At 44.4% G+C, this 24,361-nt stretch overlaps 1 protein-coding gene across 2 annotated transcripts in view; it reads left to right on the forward strand.

The window, feature by feature from the left end:
- Positions 1-556: 556 nt before the first annotated feature.
- Positions 557-24,361, forward strand: part of DSCAM (DS cell adhesion molecule) — a gene marked incomplete at both ends in the record, with an annotated part of 537,449 nt that continues 513,644 nt past the window's right edge. For both annotated transcript variants that reach the window (XM_080919460.1, XM_080919459.1), the window contains one exon: positions 557-599. In XM_080919460.1, the coding sequence (XP_080775586.1) occupies positions 557-599 (43 nt within the window). The remainder of the gene's footprint in view (positions 600-24,361) is intronic.

Genomic DNA, 24,361 nt, shown 5'->3' on the forward strand with positions numbered 1-24,361 from the left:
CCGCACTCCTCTGCTGCTGCTTTAAGACTGCAGAGCGCCCCAGCGGCCAGAGCAGGGGAGGGGTCCCCGCTCGCCTCCGCGCGCGGCCCGCCGGGCTCAGGCAGGGAAGGGCAGCACAGGGGACCCGGCGCCGGAGGCCGCCGCAGCAGGATGAGCCTGGCCGCGCGCCTGCTGCCTGGCTGCGGAGGGTGAGGCCGGCGCCCAGGAGGCCGCCGCCTGGCCGCGCTGCGCATCGGGGGGCGCCCGGCATGAGCTCGCGCCCGCGGCTGCGGCTGTGCGCCCGCGCCTGGCTGCCCGCGGCCCGCTGAGCCGAGCCGAGCGCACGGCGCACCTGGGCTGTGTCCGCGGCGCGGGGCGCGGCGCCCGGGAGCAGGTGTGCGGGGGCGCAGCAAGCGGGGAACGCGGCTGGGCGGCTGGGCGGCCCCTGGGCAGGTGGCGGGCGGCGAGCGGAGCCGGGCCGGGCGCGGCGGAGCGCAGCGCAGCGCGGGGGGCGAGGCCGGCGCGTGGCTCGCTCGCTGGCTCGCTGGCTCGCGGGAGGCCGGGCAGCAGCAGGGGCATGTGGATACTGGCTCTCTCCTTGTTCCAGAGCTTCGCGAATGGTGAGCCTTGCGGTCTGCGCTGATTTCTGTCTGGGAAGGGGCCCGGGGGATGGGTGCGGTGTAGGGGGTTGGATGCATGGGTGAAGTCTTTTCCCTTTCCTTCCCTATCCGGGTTGGAATGTTCATGCATGCGTTTATTTATTTATTTAAAAAAATATATTTGCATTGCTTTGGAGAGGTTAGGCGGTACTGAGAGGAGGCCAGGGAAGCATCGCTCTGCAATCGCTGGAAGCAGCCTACCTATCTAGCTAGCCAAGTACCAGCTCAAAGCCCAACTCCAGAGCTAGACATCAGAGCCAGGCAGGTTTGGGGAGAAGAGGGGGAATGATCATCGCCACTTTGAATATCACAACCAGAAAAAGGACATGGCGTTAGGAGCGCAGGCAGGTGCAGGGGTCAATTAAGACGGTAGCCCTCAGGTTCTGCACTCTTGAGCCTTACAGCCTCCGCTTTAATTCTGCTACAGTTCATCCTTGAAGGCTGTGGGAAAGATGCGTCTGTCTGCATCCCCCTCGTCCCCTGGACACTACATGTTCCTCGCAGTAGTGTATTTAAAAATATGCACTGCTAGGCATTACATCATCTGTAATGTTGACATTTTTTAAAAATCACCTGTATACTTGTAAAAGTGAAATTGGTGAATGTTGTACGTGGTATTTCCTCATGTGCAGCTCAGCAATGCTTATTGAGATGCTTTCTTCCTGGTATTTAGAATTTATCGCTCTTGATGGAGTCAGACCCAATTAGTAAGTGTGCCTGCACCTTAGGCTGCCTGTCACCGCGTACATATGAACTTACATGTATGAATGGCTTTCTCTCCTGTGGCAAAGAGAGGGAACTGTCATCATTTGGTATCGCTTAGAAGCGTTCAGGGCTTCAATACCCATCTCAAATGTGGAACATCTGCATAAAACGTATAACCTGCTGACAGTTGAAATTAAACCATTATGAGAGAGAGAGAGAGAGAGAGAGAGAGAGAGAGAGAGAGAGAGAGAGAGAGAGAGAGAGAGAGAGAGAGAGAGAATATGAGAGAATGAATATCTGGTCTTTACAAGAAAACAGGAGAGGGAGAAGCCAAGGGGAGGCTGTTAAGATTTTTCTGGAAGATACCCAGGGAAGCTGTAAGCACTGGCTGCATTTTCTTTGCAGACTTAGAGAACAGCTAACCTACAGCCAAAGGAAGGGCATGATGTTTCCCAGCTTAAAAAAAAAAAAAAAAAAAAAAAAAAAAAAAAAAAAAAGACTATGAAAAGATGGAGCCAAATGATGAAGGTGCCCCCAAATTCTCATGGAAATGGCCATTAGCTCTTTAATATAACCAAAAGCAAAGTGATGGGAGCTTTTCCTCTTGAGATTTCCTCTCAGGGGGAAAAATTTCAACAAGTTCGGACAAGACACCCCCCTCTCCCCAGAGGGCACTAACCCTGGCCTGCCTCCTCCAGGAAATTCACCTGGGGGGGGGGACGTTTGTGCTTCTGAAGATGCAATCAAGTCTTGAGAGCAGCCCCTGCCGCTTGCTTGCTGCTTTAATGGGAAAAAACAGAAAAGGCCCAGATGTTCACAGATGTATTCCAAAGCCAATGCACCTTGTCTTTCCTGTCAAGATGACATATCTGGACTCCTGGCAAAAGCCTGGGCTATTGAATGAAGGAAGATTTCCACTTTGGGGGGAGAAATAGGTAATTCAGGATGATAAACCAGGCCCTTCTGGTTGTCAGCCAACCAGCATCTATTTTTCAGTGTGAGATATATATGCTGAGCATGGTACAGAAGAAATTCTGATAGTTTTTGATGCAGAGATGTTATAAATGTCTATGATTTTGAAATCAGCATCTCATAACTAAAAAAATTTACTATATAAAGAATTCTGTGCAGTGTTCAAATAGAGTGAAATCTACCATAGGAAAAATATATGCAAAGATTGCTCATGTGCACCTGGGTAGAGTCATGCAAGAATTATTTGCAAGACTTTTAACATTTGTTGAGTGAATTGATTATTGTAAAATGTATAGGCAAGTTAAGTTGCTCTGACCCTATCAGTTGAAGGCCAAGGAGCCGCTTTATGTAAAAATGGCCCTTCCTCTATATGAGTAAGCAGGAAGGCCTGACTCCAGAGGTTTGGGCTTTTACACTGGTGGTGGTAGTGAGCACAGATTTTTGGATTTTCCAGAGATGTGTTCAAGACATACTATAATATATATATATATATTTATTTAAATCGTATGTATATATATATTTAAATCGTGTGTGTGTGTGTGTGTGTGTGTGTGTGTGATTTAAAATGCTGCCCCCTTGGCAAGACTATATTTTAAAAATATAAAACTAAATATTACCTACCTAATATGAATGGACTCTTTTTTAATTTTTTGGTCAGTAACTGCCATATTTTGGCCTATCTTCATTTTGAAAAAATATCCAAATGTGTGGCAAGAACTACAATGGTTGCTAGGCCTCAAACCCTAAAATGCCCATTCCAGCCATTTTTTCTTTTCATTTGTAAATATTATGCAATTGGTCATTTGGGGCTGTGGGTAAAAAGCAGAGATGTCCAGCCTATGTGTCAGACAGTCTGTCTTCATCTGAACAGTAGAAAGCAGGAAATGAGGGTCATGTTTGCTTGTTAAAGCACTGTTGCTGGACAGGCTGCAGAGAGTATTTGGAGCAAAGACCAGAAGCCAGAGACCAGTCCCTGCATGGGTTAAAAGCTTGTGAGTGACCCTATCTGAGAAGGTGCAGGGAGCTTGTGAGGTAGCTGATGTTCACAGGACAGCTTTGGGGGCACACGTGTATATAGGCATGTGCAGCTGCATGTGTACTGTGTATGCACACCCTACTGCAGCAGGGTCTGTGCAGGGTCTCGTGATTTTAACCCCAGTGAGTGCTTTCTAGTGCAACACTCCTGACAAAAGCCGAGATGGAATGGGGGACAGTATGTAGGTTATATAGTCTGTGTGATTGTCACATCCTGGTGATGACTTTATACACACCCTTAACATTGACTTTTCTTTGGCCTTGAGATTTTTGAGCTTCACTGCATTGTGCGCTCAGGCTCCGGGAGTCTAGTTAGCTCTGGTGGAAGAGGGTGGAGTGATGAAGCTCAAGGACAAGCTGGGTGTGCAGCACCTTTGGGACTCTGCAGATCACATGACAGGGCATTACAGACCTGACACCCGGTATTCTATGCAGCCACAGAAGTAGGTTTTTATAAGCACCTGAAGACTTTTCCGAGTGGTATTCTGAATTTTAGTTTTCACAGAAGTATATAAGCAAAGAGAATATTCTCTCTCATGTTTATAGAGCAGAGGGAGATTATTTCTGATAATTTCAGAGTTTCTAGGCCTTTGCTTAGAAGCTGCATGCCTCTATAAGATGCCCTCTGTAGGCGAGCAAAATGCCAGGCAGACCTTTAATAAATGCCAGCCAATCTGCCTTCTCTCCTTCACTATCCTCTTTGCCACTTGGGTGTCACCAAGGGGCTCCCTGCTGCCTGGGAGAATCAGCAAGCCATACAGTGTGTTGCTGGGGGATGCAATTTTGCCAAAATAATAAATAAATAAATAAATAAATAAATAAATAGATAAATAAATAAATCTTCCCATTTAGATCCCTGAGGCCTGAATGTCCACATATGTCCACATAGCTGACAAAATATTTATCATGGATTTGCCTGGAGTAAACAAGGAAAATGGTCAAGGCCCAGCAGGAGTCAGCTCAGTGTCCAGGGAACTTGATGTAAAGGGGGAGGGACAGTCTTAAGATCTATGAGCGGGGTGGGAAATGGGAGGTCTGTCTTTTGTTTTAAAATAAAATAATGGCTTTCCTCAGTTCCTGTATTTACAAAATCTTGATTGTGAATGTGATTAAGCATAATTAACATCGCAATAGGTAGGACTTTAGGGATGTTTTAGAATGAACCACCCTCCGGTTCATCTGCCTTTTTACTGAGGCTTACCTAAGCTAGGTGGGTGCCCTGGCATATTCCCCCCCCCCCCCCCCCCCCGCACTCAGGTGGGCCTAGGTGGCAGGCACTGTCAGCCTGGGAAACACTGAGCTGCTGCTACCTGCATGTCAACTGTGTCCCCGCCATAGGACACTAGTGGGCGGCAAACCTCGTCAGACTCCTGCAGCAAGCTCTCAACAGAGCAGGCAAACCTCTGCCTCTCCGAAGACGCTCCACACACTTGTGTAGGGTTTTCCTGAGACACCGCCTCCCCAGTGTCCCTCAAGTTCATTGCGCCCAGACTCTATGGCTTGTGAGGTGAAGGTTTACACATAGCGATTATGTTCAGGATTTGGCAGGTCAGAGATGGTCTGCAGTCTTTGTTTTCATGTGTACAAAGAAGGACGCAGCTTGCAGCAATGTCTCCAATCCCAGAAGATGCACAGAGGGAAGGGTGGTGTCAGGAGCCCATAGTCCACAGAGAGGTGCATTGGTTCCTCCCTTGCACACTGCCCAGGGAGCCCAGAGGTGGAGTGTGCATCTTGGAAGGGGCAGCTCCTTGCCTGATTGGCTGACCTTCCAATGTCATTCCAGGAGCCACGGGGCCTCTCCTCTGCTGCTGGTGACAGGGGCTATGCTGGCCTGCTGCTTGTCCGCAGTCAATCTTCCGCAGCAGCTGTGGCTGCAAGGCTCTGGGGGCAAATTGGGCAGCACCTGTTCCTCTAGACCAGCCTTAACTCTTCATGTTCTGAGGATCTAGGTGCAGAAATTCTCAGCCCACCTCTGCCTGACCCCCTCCCCCACAGACACCTCAACTGTATTCATGTTCCTTAATGTTTTGAAAACGTAAGCTAATTCAAAGTTGTATTTCCTTTGCTAAACGCTTGGTGAGAATGAAGATTCCGGCAGCCCTGTGGTGTATGCTTGCTGCTATGAATTCTGAAGGGAGTATCAGAGTGCCTTCTGCAGGCAACAAGCTCTCTACCTGGGCTGCAGGAAAGAAGAGCCAATGGGAAGGGCAGATCCCTGATGTTAGTTCAAAGGCCAGACAGCTTCTGCCCAGACGCTCAGAGGGCTGGGTTCAGCCTCCATTATTCTCCGGAAAGCCTCGTGCTCTGATGGCTTCCCGGAAACCCATAGCTTGTCAATTTGAGGGTTACCTGAGAAGCAACCCAGTCTCAATAGATGTCACAATGCACAGGCTGAGATGTCCACTGTGCCCAAGTGTGTCCTTTGCACAAAGGAGAGCACATGAAAGTCCAGGTGGAAATAAATGATGGAGAAAGTGAAGTGAGGCTTAATCTTCCACCCCATCCAAGCCTTTCCTCCTCTCTGCTCTCTAGCTTCTTTCTAGCTTCCTTCCCACCCTGAGTTCTTCACCCAGTTTGTTCTCTCTTCCCTCCAACCTCTGCCTCAGCTGCATAAAAAGGGTGTGTGAGCCGCTGGCAGGCAGCTTCCCTCACCCGGACTCTGTTTTCTGACAGCAGCTGGCCTTTGGCGGGAGAAGCATTTGTGCTCTACAAATGACTGTGGGGTGTGCTGGCTTACAAAAGTGACCCCCCTATGTGGAATGTGATGGGGCTTCCTCTTGGAGACCCAGCCTGCTCTCATATCCCCAGGTGCCCTTCTTGGAGTAAACTGGGGGCTAGTGTCTCAACCACTGACTTTGTGTAGGCCTGGAAACCCTTGTTCTCAATCAACAACATTTGGATTCTCCCTGTCTATTCTGGACTTCAGCTAGAGACAGCAATCTGACATTTAAGCTTTTATTAATTCCAGAAATTCCCGAGAATAAAAAACAAACAAATAAATAAGACTCATGCCTCTAAGTTTTAAAGCTTTAATCATGCCTATAAAGCCATGGTCCCATTTCCTTAAGTCTCAAATGGCTTACAGGTCTCTTGTTGATAGCTTATTTGGCAGCAGAGTTGAATATAAAGTTGGCATTTCATCAAAGTTACATGGGAAGATTATATTTTAATTGTTAAAAATCCCAGTGTTTCATATAAGGATGTAATGTTGTAAAGCTTATAGCCCTACTTCTTTTGATTTTTTTGGAGATCAACATTTATTCTGTGTTGATCAACATGTGTGATTAACTCTCCTAGATTATGTAAATATATAAAATTTAAAGGCCACTTAATGGAGAAAGGATGGATCCAGCTGAAGAGGTATCTGCGGAGATAAGAGGTGACGGGGAGATGGAGTGACAGGGATTGATGAATCTTGCCTACATCCCCATTTAAGTTTTTTTTTTTTCCTTCAGAAGACAGTGAGTAAGATTTAAGAGTGAGCAAGCAGCCCTATTTAAAGAAAGTCGGTTTGAAATACAGGGGCAAAGAACCTGAAAGAAAGATATAGAAACTGATGCCTCCACTCTTAAATGAGGGCTTTCCCCGAGTTTCTGGCTTTCTGGCTTCGTACTGAACTTTGCTGAAGAGACAAAGCAAATCACCTTGATCGAAATGTTGAGACTCTGTGCCTGACTCCACAGAACATTCTGGGAGTCCACTCCATACTAAGTGCTCCCTAGGCTTGAGAAGAGACTCCAGTGAGTCTGAACAGAAGCTGGGAGGCTTGAGGAGAACATTGTCTCTACGGTGCTGCCACTAATATTTATGACACAATAAGTAAGCATGGCCTCCCCTAGAGACTCCAGCAGAACAGCAATTAGAGAGAGAGAGAGAGAGAGAGAGAGAGAGAGAGAGAGAGAGAGAGAGAGAGAGAGAGAGAGGGGGGTTTACACTGAGGATATTGTTATTGTCGCAGGGTCCTCCTTGCTAACCTGTTATTAAATTCTGGAAATTGATATACACACACTTCTAATTGGTCAGACCTGATAGGGCAGGAAACACAGCTACAGGCCATGTGATTGACATAAATGTCATTGGGCAAGAGGAAAGGAACACACCTCGTAGATGCAAGAGTCCATCTTTTTTATTTTATATTCCACGCATTATTTGCCCTTCTGTGCCTGGCTTATTTCACTAAGCATACTGTTTTCTAAGTCCCTTAAGTATAGGAATATATACAAAAATATGGGGTTGGGGAGATGGGTTGCCATTATAACCCCCATTTGCAAGCATGAGGATCTGAGTTCACCCCCAAATCCATGAAAATACTAGGTACAGGGATGTATGCTTGTCATTGGTGAGCTCCATGTTCAAAGGAAGTGGATGCATTCCCAAAGATGATGCCTAAGGTTGTCCTTTGTCCTCTGACACCTACACAAGCAAGCTAGCAAGCAAGCAAGCATGCACGCATGATAACCTGGTAACTTTACAGAGACTATGCACCCCAGACTGTGAAGGACACATGTTGGAGAGGCAAGAGAAGATAGTGATCACTGATTTTGTCTGCTGCCACCCTTGATTTTTAATATTAGTGGAGAAACAGAAAACAGCATTTATCTTGGTTTTGTGCAGAAGGTAAACTATTCATTTGTGTTCCTTGCCATTTAGCCAGCCGTAAGTTTGTCAGATCTCTGAACTCTTCTGTATCAAATGCTTCTGCAAAGAAACAACATGGTGCTGGCACTCGCATAGATAACCCACAGATCGTCATGATGGTCAGGTTTTACCTGGGGTTGTATCCAGTGTGGACGGCTCATACCAGTGAGGTGGACTCCTTTAGTGCCTTTGATTCCTACTTGTGTTGAATGTCTGAAGCTTTGATTCTTTGCAGGGGCTCTGTGTGGACTGTGCTACTGTAGGGAAATGTCTCTGATTTTATTCTAACACAGAGGCAGGTACAGATGGAGGTGAGGGGGCCACTGCCTCCTGTGAACAGAGCCCATTCCTCTGGCAGTATTGTGGAGACTGCACATTAAGTAAACATATTTCTCCTGAGGAAACTCCAGATTTGTTTCTTTTCTCTATAGTCACCCTGCTGTGGTGTGAGTTGATCTAGGGTTCCCCTAGGATGCTGAAAACCCCAAATCCCAGGCTGCTTAATTACAGTGTTTATTTCTTAATATCGGCTGCAGAACATTTTTTAATAAGTGATAGGTAGAAGCTGGGCTACACGTAACAATGCTGTGATATTTGGTTTTTGAGAATTGATGAAGGGACTGGAGACCCAACAACTGGGGATGCTGGAAAAGTAGGCAGTTTGCATAGCATGCAGAAGATGCCCCTTCTCCAGGTCTAACCTCCTGTAAATTTAATTCATCTATTTCTGTGCTAATAAAAAGGAAAATGCCTAAAAGGTGGGTTCTGGTTAGTTTCGTCAACTTGACACAGTCTAGAGTCATGTAGAAGAGAGCCCTAAGGAGGACTGTCTGGATCGGGTTGCCCTGTGGGCATGTCTGAGGGAGATTGCCTTATGTTAATTAATGTGAGGATTCTGAGCCCTGTGCAAACACTACCATTCCCATATCTGGGTCTTGGACTAAGAAGGTGATCTGAGCAGTAAGCAGGCAGGCTCTCTCTGCTCTGGACTGTGGATGTGAGTAACTGGTTCTCATTCCTGCCATGATCTCTATAGAAATGTTGGACTGTAATCCAGAACTGTAAGCTGAATTAAAGATCTTTCTTTATAAAAATATTTATTTTTATTTTATGAGTATTCGCCTGACTGTATGCCTATACACCCTATGCATGGTGTCCATGGAGACCAAGTCACATTCCTTGCAACAGAGCTATCAACTGTTGTGAGCTGACCTGTGGATATGCAAGGGCAGCCAGTGCTCTTAACTGCTGAACCACCTATCTAGCCCCAACCCTTTCTCTCTTAAGGTTGTTGTTGCAAAGGCATTTTATCACAACAATAGGAAGAGAAACTAGAGTGCCATTGTTAGTTCCAGCAAAAAACCACATTCTTTTACTTCTTTGTCTAGTAAAAAGGAAGTAAAGAAGACTAACAAAGCCCTTTCTCCTTCCACAGGGTGGTTAGACTGGCAATCTGTGTGGTACCTTGACAGGACAGCAGACCATAAGTGATCTGGAAGTCACATAAGTGCATATATGATAGCACAAACCCATAGCTTCTACCTTTGTTGGCTACTGTTTAGAATAAGCTTGATTCAAATCCACGGAATAACTTGGGGAGAAAAATACTGACCTAGAGGTGATCTTAATATTGTCTTAGGTACTATGCTTTGCTTGGGGGTTGGTTCACTTGTTCATTTGATCTCACAGCAGAGCCACAACCCCATTGGTATGCCTAGTCACAAGAAGTCCCACATCCTCCCCCTCCACATCAAACACCTATGTCATTCCATACTCAAGGGTGGGAGGGCTAGGCTAGAATGTTCTATAGGCTTTAGTAGCATAAGATGCTCAGAGAAAATGGAAGTAGAAGTTGAGAGGAATGACCAGCTATGGAGGAAGAGACTAATAATAGCTGCAAAGCTGTCTGTCCCCTTTGCCAGGTAAGAGAACTGTGGAAGCAGAGGAAATGATAGTCTACACTCACCTTCAGCTGAAGGTGACTTTAGTGAATCTTCCCTCCTCTAATTTCCCAGGTAAGGCCCAGGTTAGCTGTGTAGGTGGGCCAGGGAGAAGGAAGAGGACAGGTTTCCAATAAGATTTTCCTGATCTACAGACTTCCTTGGGAATCTCAGTGCTGGAATTCTGTAAGTTGGAAAGAACCCATGTTTCTGCTTCTGATCAGCACTTTGTTGTTTTTCTCTATTCCCCCCCTGGGGGAACCACCTCACGTTATAGGTGATATAGTATCTTATATAGTGGCCAAGTTCCTTCCCTAGAGAGTCTGATCCTGCCATTTAAGGAATGTATGCCTTTGGATGTTTTGATCTAAGTGGTTCACTGAACACCTTGGCTAAAATACATTCTAGAGAAGGTTTTGACTGGTCTCTGATTGAGGTGGGGATAACAGGTATTGGCTAGAAAGTTCTTCAAGTAGTTTCTAGTGCACTGCAATGCACTGGTGGGCAGCTTGACATGGAGTGATTTACTGGATCACTATGTAATGTATGCAAAGGGTTAGGGCTTCATCAACTCTTCAGAGATATGAGCAGGTGATGGAAAAGACTCGGAGTAAATGTGATCTCTCTAGAATCACTCCTAATGTAGAGTAACAGTAGTTTGAGAATTGTTGTACATGTGTCTATTATTGAATAACCATTATTTACCATTGATCTATTACATATCAAAGGTCAATCATCATCTGTTATCAATCATTTGTCTACATATCATCTTCCCATATATTTATTCATATTTCTGTTTGTCATTGTCTATCGTCTATTTATTGTCCAGCTGCATATCATTTATCCGTTATGTTGGATATTGAATATTTATCTATTATCTATAATATATCTGTCTAGCTATCTATTATGTCCTTCTGTCATTTATTTTTATGCCATTTTTATCATCTAGCTTTTGACTATCAATCATCTATCTATCTATCATCATCATCTATCACATGTCTACCTATTATCTATATGTCATCTGTCTTCTATATATACCTACCTATCTTCTATTCATCTATCACTTTTTGGTCATTGTTATTTAAAATTCATCTATTATCTATCAACCATCTTTCTGCCTGCTTATCTATCATCTATCTATCTATCTATCCATCTATCCATCCATCTATCTATCTATCATCTATCTATCTATCTATCTATCTATCTATCTATCATCCATCATTGTATGTCATCTATTGTCTCTGTACTTATCATCTATCTATCTATCTATCTATCTATCTATCTATCTCCATCATCATCATCATCATCATCATCATCATTATCATCATCATCATCATCATCACCATCATCACCACCACCCATCCACCCATACATCTATCTACCTTTCCCTTACCTATGGATTGATCAACCCCTTTGATCTATGCAATTCTATCTCTGGTGTATTTGATGCTTGTTTTACTGCTGGCAGAAGCTTTGCTGATGGACTTGACCTGGCTGTGTCACCCTGACTCCTTTATTATTAACATCTGGAAGCCTAGCAGAGAAGCCCCCTAGAGCCTAAAGAAGGCCACAGTTTTTCTAGGCAAGAGGTTGACAGCAGGCGGCTGTTTAGGTTGCCATATTGAACAAGCTGGATGATAAGCCAGATTGGAAGAGACCAGGCAGGGAAATAGATGTACTTGTGGTTAGAGAAGCTGCTTCCAGGCTTCTCTAGGAATGTTGCACATACCTGCAGCCCAGTGTCTGTGCACAGGCTCATTTCAAAGCAAGAGAGCAGGGATTTGGAGTCATTTTGCTATTGAAAGTTCTTGGTATCTGCTCCCTTCTTATAAATGAGTGAGCAAGTTTACTGCATCTACTGTCAGATCCATGAACCATCCACTATGTTATCAGAGAAAACCACACACCAGGGGACTCTTGCCAGTTACTGTATACCTTGCTACACATATGATAAAATTGAGGGCATTAACTGGTGGTGGAATTATCTTTGCAAAATACTGTGTCCTTGATTTTTTTAAACTAAAATAGACCCAAATGTGTGCTGGAGAAAGGCCTAAATTCAGAACCTTTAAAAATACCTTTTTTTTTTTTTTTGTCCTGAGATCTTATTTTAGATATTATTAAAAATAACCTTTCCCTTCTTGGCATTTTAAAGAGTTTTATGTTCTCATCCATTGGCCATTTTATTGTGAGTCACGGCAGAAATGACCCTTTAGGGCAGCTGTTGTTACCTGGAGCTTCAGAGAACTGGACAAAAGGCTTTGAGAGCTGATGGATTGCCATTTCTGCTGACTCATCATTGTGAGAGCCGGCCAGTGCCTGGTTCTCTGCAACAATAGGCTCGTGGCTCTCTGCGTCTTTTTTTTTTTTCCTTTTCTTTCTTTCTTTCTTTCTTTCTTTCTTTCTTTCTTTCTTTCTTTCTTTCTTTCTTTTTGTAGAGAAGATCTTGTTCAGGAGTCTAGAGCTCTGAGGGAATTCGTGGGAGACGATGCCATTTAAAATAGTACCAGATCCTCTCCGGTTGGGAGCTTTGAAGCATAGTTCAGCACACATTGTTCTCTTTGGGAGTTCCTAGTGCACTGGGTCAGCCCTTCTCATCTCTCCTTCATTAAAGGGCATAAATATTTCCATTGTCAGCCTTAATAACCTGTGAGAAACCCAGGAGCAGTTGTAAATAGGGAGACACTTTTTTTGAAAGAATATAAAAATGTGACTCTGGTTAGAACAAATCAAGTCAAACCATGAAAAAAATGCTTCTTACATAGTTTACTGTAAGTGGTTCTTCCTGGGGCTTCTACCACCTTTCAGTGTGAACGAATGTCCCTAGGACCCATCCCACTGGTAGAAGGCAGGGCACTGGAGTTGTGTGACACCGTGACAATCAGAAGGCAGGACCATGTGCAAGCTGCAGAGAGTCTGTCTCCATTTTATTTCCTGTCTGCTTCCTTGGTCCGTGAAAACCATTATAGCTTCCTTGAACAAGGGGAGAGCAATAAGAACATGGTGATGTCTCCTCAGGAGCCTGGAGGCCTTTGCAGACTCATACTTGTCCAAAGTCAGGGTGGTCTGTTCCCCTACAGGGAAGTAGAGACATGGTTGCCTTCCCTCACTGTCTGGGGCTTTACTGCCCTCTGAGAGCAATGTGTCATGATCCTTCAGCCTGAGAAGTACATTTCTAGGGGCCCCTAGAAGACTTACCTGCTTCCATCTGCAAGTGGACAAGAGGGACTGGCATTGAGTGATCTTTTTTCTTCTTCTCTGAAGTACAGGACATGGGCACTTCCAATTATTATGGTATTTCAGAAAGACCCAAGATATAAAGTGGAACTTCATGAAGCCAGGCAGCTCTTATTCTGGGTTCATTGTTTTGGGACTGATGGAAGTAAGTGCTCATTCTCATAACTTGCTTATTTTTAAGAACAGTGTACTCTTACGTTCTCAGTTTTAGTTTAATCCTAACTTCCCTGATGGCAGTTTTGTACTCATGGGGATATTGGAAATGCTTGGTCTTCACAGGTCTGAGTGGGCACAGGGACGTGGATATGGAGGGGCAGAAACAACTGCCCAGCATATGTGATATTCAGGATTAGCCTGAGAACCAAGGATGATCTTGTCCAAATTTATTTTTAGGGCCAGAGCCTTGCTACAATAACATTTATTTATTTAACACAAGGCAGCGACTCATCTGTCACATGTTTGTTTGGAGTTCACTGTGTAATGAGGTTAACCTGGAGCTCCTGATCCTCCAGCCTTTACCTACTGAGTCTGGGATTCCAGATACATTCTCTCTGTTTCATGTTTATCCACCCCCTCCCCAGTTTTATGTCATGTCTATGAGTTCTAGAATAATCTTTCTCAGCTATTGAATCGTAGCTCATGTGGTTTTTATCCATTACCCATTGTTTACTAATATTTCATAATTAAAAATAAATAAATTTGTGTTCTTCTTTACATTGTTAAGGACAGGGATCCTGGAGGTATACCTGGGTTCTGCCAGTCATTTCTTTCCCTCAAGTGGTTATACTAATCTGTGTTTGGCCAGATGATTGTATTATAATTTTATTAACACTGTGCTAACCACTCAGGATGCATTTCCCTTCATCTGGCTACCTTGTGTCTACATTGCCCAGTTCTGCTTGCTTGGTGGAAGCCTGCCCTTGCTGTGGACTTTGGATTTGCATTTTCAAAGCTCCATGGGTCTTGTCACCAGGAAATCAGGGCAGGGTACTAATGTCATCTGGTTGTTCAGGCAGAGGCCAGCATGGAGAAACCTCCAGAAACAAATAAACCCTAGATGGAAAGGATTAATTACTTGGAGACAGTCAAAGTGGAATGTGCTAGAAGCAAAAGCATCTGCAGTCATCGGGAGCTGCATGGTTCAGAAGGTGTATGCAGTCATCACTCTGAATGAGTTCCCTTTCTTTGATGCTGCTGTTACCTGGCATCTGCCTGTGTCTGTGGTGGCCCTGAGAAGGGCGTTCTTTGACATACCCCATCATTTGGCTCTGCTTCTGTAACAATACAGAGTAAGGTGCTGGTACCCTTACTAAATTCATATACTGGGTTTGTTTCTTCATGATTGGGTGGGAGGGTGCTGAAGTCAGGGGGAGGAGACAGATGGTCAGAGGTTTCAGCTCTGTGTGGAGTTGGAAGAGTTTCATATTTTTCTCCGTGCTCTACTACTCGCTTCTGCCCCTGCTTAATGTGAGTGTAGGGAAGCAGTCTGGCTGCTATAGATGTGTTTGGAATATCAAGAGGTTTGTATTTATTTTTTCCCTATCAATGTCTTGCTGGCATTTTGCTGTCTTTCATTTTAGAGTAGACACTGACTTGAGGTTGCTTACACTATTGTGATAAATCACTGGGTACCAGAATCAATGAGCTAATGAAAGTACATATAGAAAATGCTTGGGTAATGCTGGAGCGGTGACTCAGTCAATAAGACACGTGCCTTCCTAGGCAGTCTTGAGGACCTGAGTTCAAATCCTTAGCAGAGATTATTAAAACGAAGCCAGGTGTGCCAGGGTACATCTGTAACCATAGCTCCGGGGATCCAGAGAAAGTAGATCCCTGGATCCCACCGGCCAGACAGCTTGGTTGAATTGTAAATTCTAGGTTCTGAGAGAGATTCTGTCTCAAAATATAAGATGGAGAGTAATAGGGGATATCACTTGAAATAAACCTCTGGACTCTATACACACTCATGGGTACACACACATCCACATGCACACACACACACACACAGAGAGAGAGAGAGAGAGAGAGAGAGAGAGAGAGAGAGAGAGAGAGAGAGAGAGAGAGAGAGAGGAATGTTTATATAAGCACCACACATTGGTGCTTGTGCATGTGTATGCACTCACATGTACACATACTCACTGAGGGGGTGTGTATGTGTGTGTGTGTGTGTGTGTGTGTGTGTGTGTGTGTGTGTGATAGAGAAAGAGAGAGACACAGACAGAGACACAGAGAGACAGAGACAGAGGGGGTGGAGAAGAGAGTGTTCCGTACTTCCTGCTAATGAAAGTTACAAGATATCATTCAGAGATATTAAAATCCCATAGCTTTGTTTGAAGAAAGATGTAATTCTTCCCTTTATCCCAGATGAAGGGATGAGAACACCAGGTGTCTCGGGTGAAGGTGCTGCAGTGAACATGACACCAGCTGTGTCTGTCCCTGGCCACTATGATAGTTAAGATATACTGTTCGTCACTAGAATGGAGGTTCTACTTTGAGGGTTTATGCAGTGTTTCCTAGGGTTCCCAAAGCTGGGAGGAAGGTGCTGCCATTAAACAGTAAAGCAGGCGGGGTTACATAGAATCTGACTATTGTACAGTTGTCAGACAGCAGGGTGAGGGTCCTGCCTCCTGCTGTCTTCACTTCGAGACAGTCTTCTACATCAGTTTCACAGAGGGTGAAGCTGGACGTATGACATTAGAGTTATGCTAAGTAGAATGGTCTTTACTTTCTTCACAACCGATTTGCTTGACTCTTGAATCAAGCCACTTTGATTTCTCTGCAGCTTTTATGCCGCAGATGGCTATGTGACATTTACTTTCAAGCTGAGCAGTTAAGAGTCACGTTGAGCAAGTGAGATATTGACTTTGAACTCGTTATAAACATATGGAAAGTTCGTTTATTTTTCCTTACCACCCATTTACTTGTTTAAGTTTGGCAACTAAGAGGGAGACTAATGGATTTCTATCTATGCCATTGTGAAATACCTCACAATTCGGTGTCCTGCTAAAGAGTGAGACTGGACAGGTTTGAGATTTATATCACACTCATGCTACCTGCCAGAGTCTTTCCAGTGCCAAGTTCAAAGTCTCTTTCTTTAAGTACTTTGCATTTCAGATGTTCTGAAGACAAGACATCAATTTTTTCTCAATGCCAAAATGTTAGAATCAAAACATCTAGTAAAATTTGAATTGGAGACCAAAATTAGATGGGGATGTATTTTTAGTGGCGGCTCATCAGAAGGCACGGCTTGGTTTTGCTAAGAGATGTCTGAGTCCTCCCACAATGCCATTGTCTAAGTGTCTTAGCTGAAGGATAGGTAGGACAAATGTCTTGAAGAGTTTAGAAACTACCACCTAGGGATTCTCATGTATTCAGCTCAGATTGATGCTCTCCTAATAAGAGTGATGTGTGACTGTGTATATGTGCACGCACACACATATACACACACAGGTATCCATCTATTATCTGGTGATTTCAAGGTGGTAGAGTGTGGGTTTTGCTCTAGGTATCTTCTCTGTGTGACACACAGTTTGTGGAGATGGTTTGCGCAGTGTCCCTATGGAAGTTGTGTTCTGTACCCCCACCCCTCACTTTGGTCCTCTTAGAGATCTCGTGCACCATGGGTATCAGTCCTGAGAAGAACCAAATAACAGACAGCTTAAAGGCTACTTGATCTCTTTTCTGTCAGCTAAGTGATCAGGAACTTATAGCTATGAGGACATCTATAGACTTACTTTCTTATGCAGTGTTGGGTGAACCTGATTGTCATAATTGGTAACTTTTTTTCTGTGTCCTGGGAACTGTGCTAGCCTCATTCTATCTTATAACTTGATTGTAAAACAAGACCTTGAGTGCTTGTTAGAGTTACCTTCTTTTGACATGAGAGGACACCAAGACACTGTGGCGAAGTGACTATCCCAAAGCCACAGATGCTGCAGCTGGTGAATGTAGACTTTGAAACTGGGAGGTTTAATCTCAGAACCTGAGTTGTGTTTGTCAAGCGACGAGCTCCTACCACTGACACTGGTTAGGAAGCTCAAATACCATATCAAGTGGTAACGTTCCACCAAGAAAACTGGAGATGTAGTATGCCAGAAACTGGGAAAGCAGGTGTAAATATTTAAACATTGCTTTTGTGTTTTGTGGTCGAAGTCTTAGGAGTTTTTGTTTGTTTGTTTGCTCTTTTTTCTTTCTTTCTTTCTTTCTTTGTTTTGGTTTTGAGGCAGCATGCCATAGAATCTTGATGGGCTTCAGACTTGTTACTACCTAATTATGATCTTAAACTCCAGATCCTCTTGTTTCTCTCATCCCCAGATGCCCACAATTACAACCTGCTTTATGGCATACTGAGCTAGGGCTTTGTGCACGTTAGACAAGCACTCTCCCAAAAAAGCCTCATCCCCAGCCCTCAGTGTTAGTTTTGGTCACAGCATTGCTCATAGTAACCTCATTCTTAAGGTAGACTGTTCAGTCCTAGGGTACTGCCGATCACATGCTACCTACCCCATTCCACTGAGCCCACATCACTTCTAAATCCCAGCGAGGTAGTGCATGCCACAAGGATATTTGCACGGCCTTCTATCCATTTCTGTGGCATTTGACTAAGAATGAAACTCCTGGAATTTAGTAGAAAACACCAATCTGTCAGCGAGGTGCTTTTTGACTTGCATCCCCTCTAGCTTGACTTCCCTGTAGTCTGTTTGTTTCAGAAGGTGCTCATATTCTTAGACTCTCTGTGTCTCAGAAGTCTAAGGCCCACTAGATAACCATGTTGGCCCACCTGCCACCATTCAGAGAATCCAGCTTTCACAGGATAGACACTGTCCATTTCCCCCAGGTTACTACTGACGATCACAGAGGTGGAGTTAGCCTTTCCTGTGCCCTCAGTTCAATGTGTTGGATCCATTTTGTGAAAGGATGACATCACACTTCTTTACCTTTCTATATCTCCTCTGATATCCCTAGACTGCCTTCCTCCCCAGACCTTCTCCCATCTCCTCAGAACCCCTCTTTCCCCTCCAGGCTTTCTTCCTCCTCAGATTTCTTATTTCCAAGATCTCCTTCCTCCACAGACCTCAGAGAACCCATCTACCTCCAGCCAATGACATTCTTCCATTTACTAAAAAGTCAGGAGAACCAGAAGACTGTGGGGCTGCCCCAGTATGCACAGGTGCCCTCTCAGTTTCTCGTTCATAAGCACCCATCCTTACTCTGTTGACAGCCTTTCAAGCCACTGGGGGAAAAGGGATTTGCTACAGAGATGGTTGGGAACTGAGCACAGCACAAGCCAGGTAAATTTGGCAATAGTTTAGCCTCATGACCTACCAGCCAGAGTGAAGACAATTCAGTCATACCACACAGGGCTATATGAGTCTTTACACAGGATCAGGCTAACAATCAGGGGAAGCACTCTTTGTACTTATAAAAGGAGATTGTACTTTGTTGCCTTGGGCAGATGCTATCGGTTTGCTGCTGGGACTGAGCAAATCCCTCAGGGTAGCAGAGAGTTGAATATATATATATATATATATATATGTGTGTGTGTGTGTGTGTGTGTGTGTGTGTGTGTGTGTGTGTGTATACACATATAAACATACATATATGTATATATGCATATATGTACATATACACATTTGTACACACAAACACATATATATGTATGTCTAGATATGTACACACACATACATACCTGACCCAGTTGTAAGTGGACGGTGTGGGCAGTGACTTACCTGTGGGAGCAGAGAAGCAAGAGGATGAGCTACAAAATCACTTGGAGCTCCTCTAATGTTAGCAATACAAGGCACCCTATAAGATTGAACCTTCAATGCAGGCTCCATGCTGCAGTGTCTCCCTCACTACCCTGTCACATAAGGATATAGACCCAAACTTTACCCTTATCAAAGTCCAAACTGACAGCACAGTCAGCATCCTTCATCTCCCATCCCCCAAGAACCTTGTCTTTCAGAGTATGACCTCACCCTTGACCCTGTACCCCCACCTCACCCAATGCATCAACATCTCTCTGTAAGGAATAGAGGAAAAAATACCATACTCCCATCAACACATTTTGCTCATTTATTTCTCTGATGCTTTTTTGTTTTCTTACAATCAAAATATAAGAAAGGTGTATACGTGGGTGGCCCTTAAGCTTACACTTAAGCCCTGGTGAAGGCACCTCTCTATTATGGATGGTGTGTAACCCCCTGATCCACACTCTATTGTTTTCTTAGCAAATAAAGTCATCTGAACCAAGCCTGTAGATTACACCCTCATACATCATGGTTGTAACCACACCCTCATTTTTGTTTTCCTCATTGTAGACAAGACACTGGCATTCACTTTGAGGCCAATTTGACTCATTTTCTTGGTCATGTTCTTAGCAATATTTACCAACTCATGGGAGATATTTTGCAAACATTCCAGTGATCTTGTTGTTCTAGGTTTTACTGTGTTCCCTCCATAGTGGCTCACTCCTCTTTCTGGGAAGTCTTCCCTTGGGTTCTGAGTGCTATGCTTGTGACTTCTCTTTGATCTCCCTGGTAGCTCATTCTCTATGGGACTCTAAATGTGATATCCCTAGGCTCAGCTCCCTTCCTTCCCTTCCTACAACATTCCAGGTAGGTTCAGGCATTGGATGAATGAATGAATGAATGAATGAATGAATGAATGAATCTGAGATGACTGCCCTGCTCAAATCTGGCCACATCTTTCCCACTTAGTTTCCATCCAGACCCTCTAGACCCCCAAATGCAGCGGTTAACTTATTGTCTCCCCAAGTAACTTTACAGAAATCTCTTTCCCCTTCTCTAAAACACGAGTCTGAATTTTTCTCTTCTCCTGCTTCTACCTCACGGTTTCGCCAATTACACCTGTGTGACTCTTCACTCGTTGCACAGGACAGAAGTTCTGGAGCCGTCCTTCTATCGACCTTGTTCTCCACCCATTTTATTCTCATTACCACATGTCAATCATGCAGACTGACGTGTTTGATGATGGCATTTATATGTCAATGTACTTAGATAGCACTGTCATACTTTCTCATATCCCAGTTTCTTTTCTTTTTCCCTCTTTGCACCCCTTAATCATCCTTTTACTTTTGTGCCTTTCTTTCCTCTAGATTTCATGTATGAAAGGAAGCATCTTATACCTGATGTCATGGTTTGAATGAAAAATGTCCCCTGTAGACTCATGTATGTGCACAACTAGTCCTTGGATGGTGGCACTGCTTGAAAAGGCTATGGAACCTATAGGAAGTGGAACCTAGCTAGAGGAAGTATGTCAGTGGGAGTGAGCTTTGAATGTTTGTACCTTGGCCCCATTTCCTGTTACCTGTCTTGCTCTCCTCCCCCTCTCCCTCCCCACCCTCCCCATCTGCCTATCTCTACTTCTTATATACTGCCAGACCAGTCTCATGCTTCCATGCCTTCCCCTCTACTGTGCACTTCTCCCCTCTGGAACTGTAAGCTAAAACAATCCCCTTTCTTTTCTAAGCTCTTCCTATCACCAGAACAGAGAAGTAACCAGTTCACCTGCCTCTGTGACTCTGGCTGTTGTCACCTTCCATGATCTCCAGTTTCTTCTTGATAACTCCAGTTTCAATTGCCAGCATGTCTGAGTGACTGTTCCCAGAGTCTGCCTGTCTTTTTGTTTCTACCTCTGTCCCTGCCACCCTCTAGCCTGACTACTGTCATAACTGCCCCCCCATGGCTGTCATTGCTGACCCTCAGCCAGGTTTTCACCATGGCCCAGAGAGTGCCTCTTTCTTCCTCTGCTTGAAACCTACCTCCAAGGAAGCAGGATCTCCTAATCTCAGCCTGCAAAGCCCCAGTCCAGTGTGCCAGCAGAGGATGGAGACATTCAGTATGGAGTAGCCTTGTCAGACTCTTTCCTTTCATCCATCTCAGGCTTCTGAGTGCTTCCTTATCATGAGATATCACTGAGATGCTTCCCACTGCAGCATCATTTTAAAATTAAAAAACAAATTAGAGTCACATACATGAGCATGATATTTATATCACTACCCCCTTTGTCCTCCCTCCAACTCCTCCTGTGTTCCCCTTTCCTCTCAAGTTCATGATCACTTCTTTAATTATCATTGTTTCACACACACACACACACACACACCTTGATGAGTCCACTTAATCTTGCTTGTATGCACATGTATTTAGCGCTGGCCACTTAGACTTGGATAAACTACCAAGGAGCTTATCCCAGGTGGAAATGTATTCTTTTTTTCTCAGCAGACATTGGTTGCCTGTAGCTCTTCATATAGAGATGGAGCCATAAGAAATTTCCCCTTGCATGCTGGCTGCCATGTCAACTGTCATTATTATGCAGGTCTGATATAGGAGAACCATATTGTTGCGATTTCCTGGGTGCTGTTTCCCTGTCATTTAGAAAGCACTACCAACTCTCTTGGTCCTCTGGCTATAACAATCTTCCCACCCCTCTGCCAAGATGTTTTCTAAGCCTTAGGTGTAGGGATTGCCTCCGTAGGTGTCAAATGGGATCCTGCACCCAAGGACCATTATTCCCTCATTTGCCCACTTGTGGCTTTCTGTAATGCTTTCCATCTGGTACAAAAAGAAGCTTCTTGGTAAAGGACAAGAGCTACACTTTCTGTAAGTATAAAGAATAAGTATGTGGAATACAGTTAGGATTCTATTGGTTTAGGAAAATGGCAGTAGTGGGTTCTTTTCTAGGGTTTCTGATAATTCCAGCTGGGGATATTAACTAGACATGAACTTTCCCCCACTGAGCAGATCTTAAGTCAAATTAGACAGCTGTTACTTACTCCCAAGATAAAAGTCCCAAAATCCCAACATCACACCACTGGTGATGTCTGTCCAGGCAAGTCATTGCTATGGTGAATAGGCTTTACAGCTGGTTAGCATTTCTTCCTTGGCAGTTCCCACAGCACTTTCTAGGGCTATGAAAACTAAGGGAAACAGGAGTGAGTTTTTAGTGATTAAAAAACAAAACAATGAGACACCTCATCTTAAACAAAAAGTGTGGAAGGTTGTCTTCTGACCCCATATGGTTAGGCACACATTCATGTGCATGCACACCCACACACGCACATGTACACACACACACACACACACACACACACATACATAAAAACCACACATACATACATACATACAAACTACACACATTCAAGGGAGAGAGAGAGACAGAGAGACAGAGAGAGAGAGAGAGACAGAAAGAGAGAGAGAGACAGAGGGAGAGAGACAGAAAGAGGAAGAGAAACCATGAAGATGGTCTGAGTATATAAGAGATCAAAGAAATCCATTTAACAAAGTTGAAATAGTGAAGATAACATGGAAACTAGGAATAACCATATTCACACCTTTGGAACAGGTTACGCCAAGATTACTGATGACATGTTGAGGCAGTTGGCTAAGTTAAAGGCATGATGCTAACATGGCTCTGCCTGTGCTTCAGAGAGCAATAACTTCCTAATGGAACGAACTCCTTGTTGCCAGAGATACCTAAATTGACCTAGTCTGGGTGTGCAGGGCTATATGGATTCCTGTACCTCCTTTGTCCTTTCTCCTGATTGTGGGGTTCAGCCTGAGGTCATGCTTATGTTTTTGTCCTTAATCTACCTTTATGGCTCTGATATTTGACCCTTTTAGGTTGCTGTTCACACGAACGAAGTTTTCATTTTTCTGTCCTAACACATATAATCTCTGCCCGCAGAGTGTCACCTTCCCATCTCACCCCATTCATTTTTGTTGGTGGCAAGCCCTCTTTGAGGATCAAGACCTGTATTTCCTAGAACCATGGACAATGGAGATGGAGGAGACTTAGTCTATTGTCGATTGTTGTTTGGGGACAAGCAGGAGGTGAAGAAGAGAGATTATAACTGACTGCTTCAATAAGACAGTGTGGCACTTAGGAGACAGAGGCAGATAGATCTCTGAGTTTGGGGCCAGCCTTGTCTTCATAGAGAGTTCCAAAATAGCCAGATCTACACAGAGGACGCTGTCTCAAAAATCCAGAAACCCAAAACCAAGAATCAAAAATCAAAAACAGCTCCCCCAAGCTCCCCAAACTAAAAGCCAAACAACCACTACCACCAACAAACACCAGTATGGCAGGTCCAGTACTAGCACTGACCTTTATTCCCAGCCCTTGGGAGGCAGGGGGATCTCCATGAGTTCAAGGTCAGCCTGGCCTACACAGAGCATTCCAAGACAGCTAGGGCTATATAGTGAGACCTTGTCTCAAAAACAAAACAAGTAAAAACAACCACCACCACCACCAGAACAACAAGAGAAAACCCATCATGATTTGAACAGAACGAGTCCACAAACCAAGCTGACCCATCTCCCAACTAGTGATTTCAGCTTTGCCAAGTGTGTGACTGGCTATTATAAGGAATTAGATACCTCCCTGGTAGAGCCCAGCACTGCTGTCATTTGTGGCTGTGTTCAGTTATGTGATAACCCAGTCAATAAAATGTTTGCCTTTCAATCCCCAGAACTTGTGTTAAAACCAATGCTGCACCATGGCGCTGCACAATTATAATTCTAGCACACAGGTGAAAACGGATGGATTCTGTTCACTTGGCAGCTGTATCAGTGAGCTCCAGGCCAGGGAGAGACCCTTTCTTAGTCAGAAAGGTGGGCAGCATCCCTGAAATGCCACTCAAGGTTGCCCTCTGACCTCCACATGCTTGCACACACATACACCTCCAATTCACAGATGCAGCACACAAGAACACACAGTCGTATACACATACACACAGGCATGCAAGGTACACACACACATACACACAGGTATACACATACACAGTGTATTAATCAATGCATATTAGTATATGCACTATGTATTTTACGGTACTACAATGTAGCCCACAGTGTTTCTCCCCAGTGGTATATGTTCTTAGAAGTTTCCGCATGAGCTATGTTCTTAATTCCTGGCTGACTGAGAAATGACTGTTGCTACTGGAGATGCACACAGCTGTTCAAGTTGCCCTTGCTGTTTGTCCAGGACTCTGTGCCTTTTAAGGTGAAAGTCTAGAGGGTTGTCTTGATGACATGGCCTGCTCCAGTCATCTGAGAGAGATTTTGTGTGTTTTCAAAGTGTTCCTCTCTGGGTGCAAACCACAGCTGTGGTTTGAGGCGATCTGTGTTCAATTATAGCAAAATGTTAAATTAGCTGAAAGACAATTTTTCTGGTCACTTG

This window comes from Micromys minutus (genome assembly GCF_963924665.1).
Source record: "Micromys minutus genome assembly, chromosome: 7".
Classification (NCBI taxonomy): domain Eukaryota; kingdom Metazoa; phylum Chordata; class Mammalia; order Rodentia; family Muridae; genus Micromys; species Micromys minutus.